General features: G+C 47.3%; 1 protein-coding gene across 2 annotated transcripts in view; it reads left to right on the top strand.

The window, feature by feature from the left end:
- The first annotated feature begins 1,474 nt into the window (after positions 1-1,474).
- PGBD5 (piggyBac transposable element derived 5) overlaps positions 1,475-15,494 on the top strand; it is a 67,775-nt gene continuing 53,755 nt past the window's right edge. The window contains exons 1-2 of one of the 2 annotated variants that reach the window (XM_086461016.1): positions 1,730-1,976; positions 2,049-2,156. In XM_086461016.1, the coding sequence (XP_086317142.1) occupies positions 1,730-1,976; positions 2,049-2,156 (355 nt within the window). Of the gene's footprint in view, positions 2,157-15,494 lie in introns of both variants that reach the window. The other variant, XM_086461015.1, reaches the window with a different exon arrangement.

Below are 15,494 nucleotides of genomic sequence, written 5' to 3'. Positions count from 1 at the left end.
AACATAAGATTGGTCTTTTAAATACCTCCTCAGTCCAGCTTTTATCATATTCCCAGTTGTGCTAGAGTCCTTGAAAATCGTCAGAAGGACATTAATCTTGTTTTTAAAGATGGAAACATTCAGTATTATAAAATTTGTAAAATCTGTAACACTAACAGATCTTCAGATCAACCTACACTGAAAGTTTGCCTCAAAAAATGCAAATAATATGCTTCCCACAGTTGCATACAACCAATCCACAGAATCCGATTACTGATGATTTTGAAAGCACTGCTGTGAAAGGGTAGGCTCGGTAGCTGCTACTGCTGTCGGTGAGAAGGGAGGCAGGGACTGTCTTCTTAATGAATGTTTGTACAGTAACCAGCACAGTGGGATGCCAATAGTAATAATACTAAACCTTGATCAGAAATTTCAAACATTCCTGGAACACCAGACAGACCGTTCTGACTGCTGCATAAGCAGGGGCTTCAGCTGCAGTATGAAATCCTTGGATTACTCCAGGGATACTTCTGCATTGTGTTTAACTAACCCAGTCAGGGCACAGGTATTTTCATTTCACTTGTTTTTCTTGTGCCACCATATTGCTTTTAAATCAGTGGCAATTTTGGAAGAATGGTTACTCCACACTGTACTCACCAGAAAAACCAAACCACGCACCTCAGGTGCTCAGCCCCACAACCCGCAGCGTGCTCAGTGCTGGATCCAGCAATGGGCAGGAGCATGCGTGTCACCCTGGGACCATGCAAAGCCTCCCCACAGCCCGAGGCGGGTGGCAGGCCCAGCAGCCGGCGAGCACCTGGCTGGTGGGGCCCAGGTGCCAGGTGCCCCGCAGCCCTGTGCTCCAGCACCTTCCCTGCTTTGCTTCACGGGCCGCCCCAGCACTGGAGCTCTATTTTGGGGCAGCAACACTGGGGCCCAGACTGACATGTCCCTGCTCACACTCCCCAACATGCTGCGAAGCCACTACAAGCTGGTGGGGCTCTGGCTACGCCGTCGAGGCCCCGACCCACCCGGGCCCTGCATCAGCACCTTTCTCCTCCCTGGGGAAGCCCCGGCTGCCGGGGGTCCTGCAGCCAGTCCCCGTTGCCCGCGGCAGCCCTTCCTTCCCTCACCGCACACCGGACGCCACTGACGGGCCTGCAGGCAGCGAGGCCAGCGCTCCTGCCTCTGCCCTGCCCGGCTCCAGCACCGCGGGCGGGCGGACAGCTCCGGCCGGGGCCGGGGCCGGGGCCGGGGCCAGGGGCCGGGGCCAGGGGCCGGGGCCGGGGCCGGGGCCGGGGCCGGGGCCGGGCGCGGCGCAGGGGCCCCCCTTCCGGCGGCGGCGCGCAGCGGCGGCCCCGCCGAAGCCGGCGCTGTGGTTTTAAATGGGCGGAGCGGCGGCGGGCGGCGGGGCGGCCGGTGGGCGGCCCGCGCTGGCCCGCGGCGCCCATATAACCCCACCTCCCGGGCGCGGACTGCCGCGGTAATTGGCTGGATGTGGTACTTGGAGATGTTGAGCTGGCTCCTTCCCCCCATGTCCCTGCACACACACAGGGGTGGGTGGTGCGGGCGGGAGCGGGAGGCAGGGCTCAGCCCCGGCGGCGGCGGTAGTGGCGGGGCTCCCCCCACTCCTTGCCTACCCGCCGCCGTGCCCGAGCCGCTCCTGCTGCTGGGCTGCTGCCTGCGGCCGCAGGACCCGGCCGAGCCGGGCCAAGGGGAGCGCGGGCGGCTGCTGGCGGCGGCCGAGATGATGGCGGAGAGCGGCAGCGGGCCGGCGCGGAGGAAGGCGCTGTCGCTGCTGGAGGCGGCCCGCTCCCGCTACGAGAGCCTACAGATCTCCGACGACGTCTTCGGCGAGTCAGGCCAGGACAGCAGCGGGAACCCCTTCTACAGCACCTCGGCCGACTCCCGCTCCGCAGCCTCTTCCCAGGACGAGGAGGACGACGAGGAGGACGAGGGGCGCCTGGAGGGGCCGGGCCCGCGGGGCAGGGCGGCCCGGCGCCGCGCCCCCAGGGCGGCGGGCACCCCGGCGGAGCGGCGGCGGCAGCGGCAGGTCGGCGGCGGCAGCGCCGTCCCGGGCGGCCCCGGTCCTATGGAGGAGGAGGAGGAAGCGGAGAAGGGAGGCTGGACCCGGTCGCTGCGAGACGTCCCACCCCCTCACTTCAAGGATGGCAGCGGTACGCGGAGGGCGGGCTGCCGGGGCAGGGGGCGGCGGGGCCGGGCGGCTCCGGGCGGCCCTCGGGCGCGGGGATACCCACGGAGGATGCCCGGAGCGCGGCGCCGAGGCCTGGGTCACGGCGCTGCCGTGCCCGGCGGCGCCCCGGAGGGAAGCCTCTACGGGCCCGGCTGTTGGCCTGGGCTGGTGCCCGGCCCCTGGCTTCGGGGGCGGAGGGGCGACGGCGGTGCCTCCCGCCCGGTGCCTTCCCGGGAGCGGCCCTGCTGTCAGGCCGCTGGTGCCCAGAGCCCGGCACGCTGGTGCGGGGAGAGCCTGGCCGGGGCAGTGAGCGGGCGGGCGAGGGGAGGCCGCGTGTGCTTAGTCACAGGCATCGCCTCCCCGGTGCTGCAGCGGTGCCCCGGGCGCCAGCAGCTCCGGGGACCCCCGCAGGAGGCGGGCAGGCTCACCCCGGGGCAGGCTGTGCTGCGCAGCCCCCTTGTTTGGCTGGTGTGGCGGGTGGCTCCTCTTGCCTGCTTACAGGTGGGGGAAACCGCGGGTCTGGGCGGTGCGGGTGACCTGCCCGGCGCTGTGCAGAAGGGCTCTGGGAATGGGACTGGAATTCCCTCTGGCTGCAAGGCTTTCTGTGCAGCCGTTCCTAGCCTTAACCCTTCTTGCATGGCTTTTGGCCAGAGTGCGTACCGAGGGTGGTGAAACGACACACAGCAGCAGTGCACAGCACTGAGATCTCTGTGGGCTGGCTCGTGTAGCAAGTTGCACCACTTGGTTTGCCTGGGGAGCCATTGTAACATACCTGTCTGCAGGCCTCAACGACCGTGTTGACCCTGTACCAGCAAGGCTTTGCGAAAAAAGATTAATGGTTAGGAAGAGCTGGGATGTGGAATAAAACATTTGCATCTCAGAACAGGATGTGACGATTGCTGTCATCCTCAGCTGACAGTTTGCCTGTCTTAAGATTGCTTATCTTCCCTGGGTTTTTTTGTAGTGTTCAGTTCCTTTGTTTTGCTGTTAAAAGGTAAATGCAGAAGAGGGCTGCTACACGTGTGTAGTGTGCTGAAATTTGTGCAATGGGACCAGCAGAAACCTGTCCGAAGAAGCAACTTGGGATGGGAGAATAAGGTGGAGCTGGCACTAGAGCCCAGAGAAAGTTCTGTCATGCTTCTGACAGATGCGCAAATAGAAGTTGTGTCTACCTCTCAAAATAGGTAGACCCTGTAAAACGTCTAAATATCAAGCTCATGTGCCTCTTTAAAGAAGTCTGTAAGTTTTACTGATGATTCTTATTCATAAGCGTATCTAAGATCAGGTTCTGGACCGTGGGCTTCATGGTGTGATGCTATTTCTGCATCAGTTATCACTTAATTCTTCTGCCTTTGCTGGCTTATGTCTTCATATCATTACTTTATAGTAATATCCATTTTAACATAGACAGAATTTGGATTAGCATTTTAATGCCGTTTTGGAAAAGAATTAAGTCGATGACCTATTAATTCAGGAATTGATATTTCCTTTGAAATAAAGGGATCTGATTTATGGTTGTCAGAAATAGGTGCAGACATCCCTTAAGGAAGGCATATGGGTATTGCTGTGAATATTTCCTCCTGGTAATAAATGGAGAAGAGGTTACTGCTGCCCTTTCATTCTGTTGATCATCATGATGATGATAGATGCTGCATGCTGTTCATAGCATGGCAATTTGGTTTGGTGGAAGTTCAGTTAGTGTCGTGATTTGATATGTGTGAAACATGTACCCTCTGTGATATTTTTATTTTGACTACTCAAGTTACAAGCTATGGAAACTACTGTATTGTGTATAACTGAGCTCTTATAATTCTAGTTTGTAGATTGACTGATTTCAGACCATGCATGTAGCATAACTGGGTTCATGCTAAGCATATTTGTACTGGCATTATGGTCGCTTCATTGGATACTGTTCTGACCCGAGAGTTTGCATCCATACCTGCTGAGGAAGAGGTCTCCACTGAGGTGAAGCAGCTGTCCCTTACAGTGACAGCACATCTTTGAGTCAGTAACGGAGTACAAGCTAGAAATGCAGGGTCCGGCACAGACTACTAATAAAATTCTGTTCTCTGTTCCAATGTGTTGGATGTAAGAATCCTTTCTTTCTAGGTGCTGAGCTTAAAAAGAAAAGGTTTTAATGAGACTGAGATAAAACTTATCTTTGTTTAGCACCAAAACTTCCAACTGCAGCCTTTTTATCAAAATCTCAAAAGAATCCTAGTGGCAAGTACTTGACATCATCTGATGCCAGAAGACAAATGTCCTTGTGGACTGAAGGCTCATGACACTTCAGCTACGTCAATGCTGGAAATAAATCCTTGAATTAAACCTAGTGTCAAGCCGTTCAGTTTGGGAGACTGCCCTTTAATGAAAGGGAAGGTGCAGAGGAGGAAAAGTTTTAAGTTAATGAGCTAAAGCTCCCAAGAAAAAAAAATGAAGAGCCACTTACAAAACTCTTGTGGTCTTTTTAAAGTACAAATAGACAATACTATCACTTCTTTTTCTTTCTTTTATTTTTTTTTTTGAGTAAATTACTTAATACTGCCTTTCCCTCCTCAGCCCCAATATTAAACTGATATCTTAAAGTGCTGTATCCATCCCTAGAATTAGTCCTGAGCACAGACAGGCTAACTGATACTTCGTCTCAAAAATATACTAGAGGCCCAGATGTGCTGGGGGCTGCTGGCAGTGTTAGATGGTTCGGTATGTGCTCAGCCTGCAGTCAGTCACTGTGTGTGTTCATGGTGATGTCTGCCTTGCCTCTGTGGCAGGTTCTCACAAACTAGGAAAGGTCTGGATTGACTTCTGTGTCAGGAGAGAAGTGACTGGATGGCATCACTATGCAACACTGCGGCGTTTGTGTCACTGATTTTAGTTTTCTGCCTCTTCTTCGGGGATCTCCAGTTACTGTTGTTCCTGTTCCATTTAATAAAAATAGTGGGTGCTTAGACTCTCTGGGGGAAAAAAAAAGTTAATAGCTGTAGCTGACTTCCTTTGTGGAAATCCAAAATAGATGTTAACTTTAATGCAGAGGTTAGAACAGATGGCTTGGTGGCACTTAGTGTTATTTCCAGTCAAGCTACTCTGTGAAGTCATTCTCTTTAGCTGCTGAGAAGAATCTCAACCATGTTGTGATGCCCTGATTTTTAAACTGATAACTAGTGGCACTGTGTAGTTCTGATTAAAATAGGTTGAGGAAACAAGTGCCTGTCACAAATACCAAAGCAGTAATGTGAGTTCTTGAGGTACTGGGGTGTGAGTAGTGGATAGGAGATCTTGGAGGCAGTTGCTGAAATGCCTTCCCTTCACAAAGAGTGCGTGGCTACAGCAGCTCTGTGGGTAGGTCAACATGTGTGTTTAAAAGGATGGTGGCATCCATAATCAAATGTTGGATCCAGGCATGTTTTGGCATCTCCTTTCTCATTCTCTCCAAACCTCACTGTGAAAGGGAAGCAAAACTGATTTGCTGGGAAGTGAACCTACAAATAGATAGGCTTCTAGAAAAGGTCGTCTGACCTCTGCCCAAAAGGCACTTTAATTCTGAAAGGAGGCATAGCTGGGGCTCCTCTGGCTTCCCTTCCTTTGAGGGCAGGACAGAGCTAATTGTGGAAGTGCAGAAGGAGTAAGAGAATGAATTGCTGCTAGGATAGGGAAAGCATAATTGAAAAGGAGAGAGCGAGCGAGCAACTATTATTACTTTAGTGACAAGCTAGTAAGTGCCAGTAACTCAATGCAAGCCCTTCATTTCTGGTTGCTCCTGCCTCAGACTTAGTTGGTGTCTTCTTCCTGCCTTCAAGAGTAGGGTGGCTCTGGGTGGTGCTTTCCTGTGTTAACTCTGTAATCTGGCCAGGAAATGTTCTGTAATAGATAGAGGCACTATTGTTTCTAGTCTTTCTTCGTGGAGGGTCTTAAAGGTGCAAATATCCTGGTAGAGCTGCAGCTTGATATTCCTAAATTGGGGTAGCTGGCCTTATCTTCCTAGGAAGCATTGCACCCTATATCCATACAGTTCAGCGACTAGAAAATTTTACCTCAGATGTAAGAACACTTCTTATTGCTAGGGATAATGCTTTAGGGTGGCAGCAATAGCAAGGAAGTCTGACCAAAAGTTCATGCTGAAGTCCTTAAAGTTACAAATAATTGGTGCTACTGTTTTCTTCATTTTCTATGCCTTCCAAACCCTGTTCTTAAGCCTAGACCCAAGGACAAAATGTTAAGAATGTTCCTTGCTGAAAGAGTATAACAGCTCCTCTTCAAGTTGCATTTAGAGAGTGTAACTAGCTTTTTATGGGTTTCCAGAGTACTTCTCTGAAACACTAAATGTGCTGTAAGTTGCCACCTTTGAAGAACGTGCTCCAGTAGAACAGAATGCTCTCGGGGAGAAGTTGCGTAGACCATGTCTAGCAATCAGGCTGTCCTTGTTACCTTGAAGAGATTTAAATGAATATTTGAAGTAGTTCTTATTTTTTTTTTTTTTTAACTGAAAATGTTCTTTTCCAGAAAGACCAGGTTGTGGGAAACAGTCATTTATTCTACCATGGCTGCCACATGAGTGATGATCTTCTGCCCAAGGGAGGATATGTTATCTGAGAGATAAAATGAGCCTGCATGTTCCAGCTAAAGTCAAGGAAGCAAGACATAGCTTTAAATTCCAGGTTGTGACTACCCTCACAGTAAAGAAGGTTTTTCTAGTGTTTAATCACAAGTGTTTGTTTGCATATCAGCTGATAAGTCTTAATTCTTGATTGGATTTTTTCAGTAGTATTGTTATTTTATGAATGTTAAATAAGGAAAATTAATTTAGTTCCTTCAAGTTAATGTCCAGTGAATCATATGATACGATATATTGATATAGCATGGAGTTGTTCGTTTGGCCTATGTTCCAAATAGTTTTAGCAGAGCTAAATAATTCAGTTAAAGTTAAATAATCAAAGGAGAGGAAAGTGATACAGGTAAAGGGAGAAAGGCTTTTGGCTGTTATTTGAATGGCTATAGTTGTAACTGGGCAGAGAGTTGTGGCACGTCTTTGCAGAATGTAGGGGGAGATCCAATGCACATACTCTTCCTAAGAGTGTGGACAGGCAGATGGGAAGGCAGCATTCCAGCAACAGGGAGCCTGGAGGAAGAACTCTTGGGTCAGGCTGGGCCATAAGAGAGGGCCATGTGCATGCCACCATCTAACAGTGGTGGTGATCTTGGGTTCAAGTCCTGAACAGGATCTGAAGGCTTTAGTCTTATTAGATTGAGGTCAATACTTAAAGATTCCAGAGGTGGAAGGAAAGCTATGAAAGCTACTTAGTCACTTGTGGCAGATTCTGCTTCAGAAATATCTGAGCCAAATTCTCTGACTGCAAGTGGATAAAGTGCCGCTGATGTGACTTGTTCTTGCTTATTTATGTCATCAGAGAATTTAGCTGCTTTTGACTTGCATAACCATGGAAAATACTGGGGGGAAAAAATGGCCTATCTGTATAATCTGTTCTTGCATTCTAAGTAGAAATTACTTATAATGACAGCATCACAACACTTATAGGATGATATGATAAATACATCACAAAGATGTACGCTGCTACTTTGCAGAGCCTTTATAGGATGACTTAAAGGTTTGAAGTTTTGCTAAGTAAGTGAATTATGCAAAAGCTTAATATCTCATGTGTCTTACGGACTCTAAATGTGCTGTTCAGGTGGTTTTACTGGGTTTAGAGCACATTTTCTGTCTTCACTGAAAATCAAGTGCATGACATGACAGCCATATTGATTCTATAATTTAGTGCAACTTAGCTATCTGCGTTCCCTTCCTTCTTTTGCCCATACCTCTATTATATATGCATTTGGGGAATAATGTAGTGTTGATAAACTTCATGGAAATACTGTTCTTCTCTGCTTTTATACAGAGAACCAGCTTTGGTTAATACTTGGGACATGAAAGTCTCCAAGCATTGCAGATCAAGGTCTTCTCTGTAGACACAGTCGAGCCTTTTACAGAGAAAAAGCGTATTTACTCCTAGATCTGTTACTTCATAAAATGAGTCTTTTCCCCTTGCAGCTATTGATGGGGTCATTTAAAAGAAGTAGACTAGTTCCTACAGCACTCGTGTCCTTTCGTCAACATCACAGAAACAGTACAGCAAACAATTTCTTTGTCTGCATACCTTTAAGTCAACCTGGAGAAGAAATTAGCCTCTCTGCTGAGTCTAATGAGGATGTTAATAGTGGAGTTGACTTGCTAATTCTGTATAGACTGCTAGGTCACAGAAAGCTATCCTGGATGCTATAGACTTAAAAGAAGCTGGAAACTTCTCTTGGGTGTGCTTGTTCATGTCAGTGTTTTCTTTCCCTCCCATGCTCAAGCTTCCAAAATTTTGGAGTAGATGGGTTTAGCAGTTTTGAACTACGAAGTGCTTCCCAAAGGGAAGGTAAACATGGATACAGCTACACACCTTATCTAGAGGTCAGTGGAATATAATCCCTAAAATACCTCATCCTTCCAAATACTGCCAAAAGTCGGGGATGTTATTAGAAAACAACAGATGGAATCAAAAGGAATGCATGGCTAAGACAAATGCATGAGAATACTAGCATTTGACATCTTACTTCCTTGTGACAAGACATCCTTTCTAGGACCTTATCCAAGCTCCCACTTCATATTCCTTAACAGGATGTTAGTCAGTCACTGGCTCTATCTGAAAATGAACAGACACATAACTGAGCGGGTCTTTTAAAAACAAAGCCAGAGCAACTTGATTGAGGGACTGTAAGGAAATAGGCTTGGAAGGCTCCTTAGCTTATTTTGGCTCGGTATAAATTACTCCTGGATTATCTCCTGATTTTCTGTGAAGACAACTGGTATTAATGGCACATGATAGAAAACATGCTTTCGATTCTGCTCTCTTGGACAGCATGAGGGATTCACATGACCTGTATTGACAAACTGTATTTGCCATTAGGAAGGACAAAGAACAAAACCAAGCAACTTCTATTCATCAAGCAATACAACGCTGTAGCTGTGCAGTTGAAAACTGGGCAAACTGAAGTGTAGTCAATGAGGCACACTGTAAGGATGCAAAAATCATGTCAGAGTGGGATACACAGGAGACATACAAGCAAAGACTATCATGTATGTCTGTGTGGATGGGGGGAATTAGCTGTGTGTTGGACAGGAAGAGTACTGGACTGAGATAAAAGATACTGCAAGCTCCTCAGTGGGCACAAATGGAAGTGTTCTTTCTCGTGAAGAAAAAGCAGAAAAAAAAGACTTGAAGCAGCTGCTGTTATAACTGTGATTCATTTCTGATTACATATGGCAGAGAGGTGGGTGTGTATGAAAGATTAAATTGGAGCAAAAAATGAGAGTATCTTTCTTTTTTTAAGTTACTTAACAAAAGTCACTGTTGTGGAAAGTCTGACTATCTAGTGCATATAGTCATCTCTGCTTTTTTTTGAAAGGTAGATGCTGGCTAACTTCCTGGTGGGTAGCACTTGTAGGTGTGCCATCTGGGGTCAGCCTGCAGTTGTGGGTGTGTGGCTGTTCCCATTGATGTCACGGTGCTGTCTGCTGCTGGATGCACCCTGCTGGTAGAGAGCTTGGGCAATGGTAATCTGGTCAGTTCACACCCAGAAAAAACTACTTTGAAGAGGTTATATGTATTGAAAATCATACATGTATGCAATTATGCATATGGCTTATAGCATTTGGAATGGGGATCTAGTTTTACTTATTTTGCCCCAGGGAAACTTACTTATTCTGCCAACAGGGAAAACAGTTCAACTGGACTGCAAGGCAAGAGGTGGCCAGCCTTTCCCAGAGGGGCAGGGTAGTGATTCCTAAACCTTCACTTGCTGCAGCCGCCTAGTGAAAATGAACCATTTTTGGTTTGGGGCGAGGGATTCCCAAGATGATCTTGAAAAATGTAAGATGCTCTTACATCTGTCATGCTGGGTATGTTGTATTATGGATATAAATACCTATGTGGATGTAAATTCTTATTTAGCCTTTCAAAGGGCTTCTAGCTTGCTGGACTCCATTCCTGAAAAGGATCCCTAAATGAGAAGACCTCCTTAAACAGAAGACTTATCCTCATTTCTTGACCATCATAGTTATTCCTTACTTATAAACTTGTCCTGTTATGTAGTTATTGGTTGGTTTGACATGAAGTAAAATACAATGTCTGAAGGTTTATACTTGTGAGATCTGTGTTAATTCCCTCTTGTTACTGGCTTTGAGATTCAAAGAAATTAAGCACTAAGAGTGCCTTCGAGTGATCTGTAGCTATTTTCACAGTGCTAACATTACTGCAAATAGTCTCAGTCCTTTCTTTTAAGGGTAAGGAAGAGAGGTGGCTTGAAGCATATAACTAATCTCCCCCATTGGGAAAAAGAGTGATGGGTTTTGGAGTAAATGACATCCTGCTCTTTCCACTTGACAGGGTTGTATGTGATAAATAAGGAATGACCCTCTCAAAAAAGGCCTTTCTCATCTGCTTCTGTACTACTGGGTAATGACTCACACTTAAACTGACATCAGAGATGGTCTAAAACAGCTTGTCAAACCTCTATGGCAGCCTGCGTCATTGTGCCCCATGGAGTCTGGGGTCTCTCTGGGGGCTGGGTGCTAGGGGGCCTCCCCATGGGAGTCCATCAGAGCAGGTCTTGGCAGCCAGGGCCTGTCCTGCCACTCCAGCCAGGACAACTGCAGCTGAGGGCACAGAGGCAGCCCTGGGCATTGGGCAGCTCCCTGTGGACAGGCTGAGGCCAGGTCTGGCTGTGGGCCCCTGGCTGGGCACGGCTGTGGTGAGCTGGAGCCTGGCCCTGCTGGGGCAGGGGCTGATGGACCCGGGGGCTGGCGTGGGGCCCGGGGCCAGGCGGGGACAGTCACGCATAGTGGTGCCCCTGGGGCACTGGCAGCAGCTTCTTGAAACAAACTTTTTGGCAAAAGCCATGACTTTCTGTGATGTCTTTTCCACAAAAAAAAAAAAAGTGTCGACAAGGAATTGGGCAGTGTTTGATTGCGCTGCTCTTCCAGCCCGCTTCCCAGTGGCTCTGGACTCTCCTTACCCTGTTCCTACAGCTCGGGCTGTTGGTAGCCAGCACTCCCCTCAGCCATGGAGAGCCTGTCTGCTACCACAGAGCCACTGGGGGATAGCGCTGTCTTCTCATTACTTTTCTATTTAATAGGTGCCCTGCCAGCTCCCTCTGGTTCGAATTACCTTTGGTGCTTATTTCTCGTGGAGGAAACAAGGTACCAGTTTGTGGTGGTGTTGGCATCTGGAGCAGTTGTGCACAGTTAGGAGTTATCTGAGGCTTGTGGAGGCCTGCCATGGTCCCTGCGTTCCCTGTCAGACCTACCTCCTTGTTTTCTATACTGAATCAGAGGCAAATTCTTGAGGCAAGAACCATCTCCTCATCACTTGCTTGAAGTTTCACATTGTGTTTTGTGTTACGCTGTATCTGTTACAACAAACCTTGCAGAGATTACAATAGATAGGGGGGAGAAGCAGACAGGTGCAGAAACATGTGACCGAGTAAGTCCCTGTCATATATTCTCGATAAAATTGTCATTACTACAAATGTCTGTTTCTGTCTCCATTTGAATTTAATAAGGTCTGTCCCAGTATCTCCAAAAACGTGTTACATAAAGATCTGGCAAAAGCTTAAATGTTCTGATGGAAGAATTTTTTTTTTAATTTAATGAGAATTTGAAACTGCCTTTGTGAATAGAGGTGGACTTACTGAATTTGTTTGCTAAACTTTTAGATAACATGAAGATGGGAGTGACTCCATGTACACTGGAGGACAGGCTGAGAATTTGCAAGGTTCTTAACAGCCTGAAAGCCTGGAGGGGAAAAATGGGATGGTGCAAGAGAGAAATGCTTAGTGTGAAGGCAGCAGTGACTAACAGCAGAAGTGGAAAATGGAGGGGAAGGGGAAGAACTGTTAGGTGGAAAAGGAACTGGAGGGTGAAGCTGAGCACCAGACAAGTGTGACTCAGTGTCATATTGTTGTGAAAAGGCAAACATCCTCCCCAGATACTTAAACAGACTGTACAAGACTTGTCATGAGACTGGCTTGCCATTTAGGAGAGTGAGTCTTGGTCACTAACCCAGGTGAGAAGCAAATAGTCAAATGTGAAGAGAAAGGACTGAGAAGCAGAAAAATCTATTAACTGAACCACCTTTCAGAATTCTGTTTTTAAACTAAGTGGCCATATGGATAAGTAAGGGCTATTATAGGAAAGGGAATACCTGCCTTATCTGCTTTGAAAACTGAATATAAGGAATAACAGGTATAAATTCCATTGATGGATAATTAAATCAGATGTGGTAGAAGATCTCAAACAAACAGTGCAATGCTGCAGAAGACATGAGATGTGTCACTGGAAAGCTAAGAACAGGTGGTGCTGTTGTAATAGACTGACACACAGTATATGTGCTCAAGGGGGTTAGAGGCCTGGACTACAGGACTTCTTGAGGTCCCTTCCAGCACTGTTCTCCTCTGTTTTAGATTGGTTAAGATAAATGCAAGCACCAGGGAAGCTGCTTAGCAGCAAGTTGTATGTTGGAATGCTATGCAAAAGACTTGCTACTTTCCATCTCCTGCATCAGCTTTGGGAGCAGGGAGAAAGCTGTGTAGCTTGTAGGAAGGAGCTGTGTGCTCACAGAAGGACTCCTGATCCATTGAGGTGAAACTCCTTCCTTCCCTTTGCCCCAGTAAAGTGGCCCAGGCACACTTGACAGTTACTTAGGGCACTGTTCTCACCCTCACTTCTATAGTAATGAGTTGTGTGTCCATGAATCTTGTATTTCTGCTCAAGTGACTAATTCTGAGCTTCCTTCTGTGTGTTAAAAACACTAATCTTCTTATGCCAGGGATGCCTGGGTTGTGGCTTAAGCCCACCCAGCCGGCAACAAAGCACCACACAGCTCACCCCTACCCCCCACTCAGTGGGATGGGGAGGAGAAAATACAACCAAAAGGCCCAAGCGTTGACAAAGGACAGGGAAGGCTTACTTGTCAGTTATGGTCATGGGCAAAAGACAGACTCGACTTGGGGAAAACAACATCAATTTAATTTAAACACCACCACCAAGGATAATGAGAAATACAATCAGGTCTTAAAAACATCTTCCTGCCACCCCTCCCTTCCTCCCAGGCTCAATTCTGCTCCTGATTTCTCTACCTCCTTCCCCTCAGCAGCGCAGGGGACAGGGAACGGGAGTTGCAGTCAGTTCATCACAATTGTTTCTGCTGCTCCTTCCTCCTCAGGGAGAGGGGCCCTCACAGTCCTTCCCTGCTCCAGTGTGGGTCCCTCATGTGGGCTGCAGTCCTCCTGGTGATGGGCTGCTCCAGCACAGGCTTCCTTGGAGTCACGGCCTTGTTCAGGCATGGTCATCTGGTCCAGTGTGGGGTCCTCCACGGCTGCAGGTGAACATCTGCTCCACCGTTAGCCTCCATGGGCTGCAGAGGGTCAGCCTGCTGTCTCACCATGGGCTGTAGGGGAATCTCTGCTCCAAAACACCTCACCCTTTCCTACTTCACTGTTCTGGGTGTCCACGTCGTTGCTTTTCTCACATCTCCCCTTCTCTTCTCCGCTCCCAAAACAGACTCACAAATAAAAACTTGCCAAACAGGCTTTTCCCCTCTTAAATGTTTATTTGCAGAGATGCTGATTGGCTTATCCTCAGCCTAAGGTGGGTCTGAAATTTGAGCCAGGGTTGCTTCTAGAAGCCTCTTACAGGAGCCACTGCTGTAGCTGCCACCTCTGTAGGCCCCTTCCCAGCTACCAACCCCCCCCCAGAGACAAACCCAACACAGCCTGATACAACACTATCCAAATACTTGTGAGATTAGCAATGCTGCACTTGGGAGGCGCTTAGTTACAGCATCATCCAGTGGTGCCTAGGTTTGTTTGTATTGCCTTTGTCCATGAGTCTTTTTGAGGTATGAAGAGCCTCCCTGCTGCTGAGTACCAGCACAAACTTCTGTAGACCATGAGGATGGATATGTGGAGGAAGACAAGCACAGATCTGGAATAGGCCCAGCTGCGTCATAGTCCTGGTGCCTGCAATAACTGATGATCATGTAACAGATGTCTTGGCAAGAAAGAACAACAGAATGTCTACTCCATATTTCTCCAGTTCGTGGACTGGGTATCAGAAGGTTGTTTCTTCACTTCTCTGTGAGCATTGCAAAATTGTTCCATCTTGCAAAGAGTACTATTAGCACTTAGGTCTTCTCTTTTCCTCAAGTGTATTTAAGAGATTTACTTTTTTTTTTTCCCCTCTAGGCTAAAAATGAGAAGGTAATAGGTTTCTTCACAATCTTCCCTTGCAAGAATACACACTTACTTCTTCTGGTAGTAGTTCACTGTCTTTCCCAGCTTAGGATCAACTCTTTGTTGGCAAATTGCACAGGGTTCCAAGTAAGGTCTTATAATTCCTTATTCAAAGGTACTAATAGGTCACTATCTCCGCTAAAGACAACTAAAAACCTGCCTAATGCTACCTAGAAAACCACTGTTTTAGAAGTCAGTTGTGCATCACTTTCCTGCAGAATAAGAGATTGTCTCTGATTTGAGCAGATAATTAGAGAGAAAATTTCATTATTGGTCTGTAAGACTTACTTCGGCCAACAAATCCAGTTACTGTCTAGTAGTATGATCTGCCCTCATTGCCCGTTAGTGTTTTGATCATACACTCTGTTCTAGTTCCATGTTCTGGTAAAAAATGAAACAATCTCTTGCCCAAAGTCACCTATCTTCATCCAGACAACTCCTCTCTGTCAAGGATCTGGGTAAAGAGAAGACATTGATGTTCTTACTCATCCGTGTTGCTGCCAAGTAACAAGTACCTAGCTAGAAACAGATAAATTCAGCTATCCTCTAAGTAGTATCTTAGAAGCTTACCCACTAGTCTAAGGTGACCTGTCTGATACAAATGCTCTGCCTTTGTCTTGATGTCCTTCATTAGTCTTTCCTCCAAAATCTGTTCAGTCTTTGAGGAGTACTGAGATCAGACTAACAAGCTTAAAGTCACCAAGTGTCTTAGTTCTCTTTCAAAGTCTTTGTTTTCTCAGTTTATCATGTTGCCTTGAACTTGTATTCGCTTCAGTTCTTGTTATGGGGCTCCTAGTATTTGAGGATTAGAGACAAAAATATATACTAAATTGCAAGATAGGAATTTTTTATGTCTTTGTCCCTGCCACAGGTATTGCAGCTTCTGGTGTCCTGTCCTTAAGATGCGTGAAACTTACTTTTATGAACCTCATTAGTTGCATTGTAAATGAAGGCAAAAACCTTGCCCTGACAGCTGAGCCACGCCTAGGTT

This window comes from Leptosomus discolor, chromosome 2 (assembly GCF_034619465.1).
Source record: "Leptosomus discolor isolate bLepDis1 chromosome 2, bLepDis1.hap2, whole genome shotgun sequence".
Lineage (NCBI taxonomy): Eukaryota > Metazoa > Chordata > Aves > Leptosomiformes > Leptosomidae > Leptosomus > Leptosomus discolor.
Note: the sequence above shows the minus strand (reverse complement) of the source record. Positions and strands in the feature narration are given on the sequence as shown.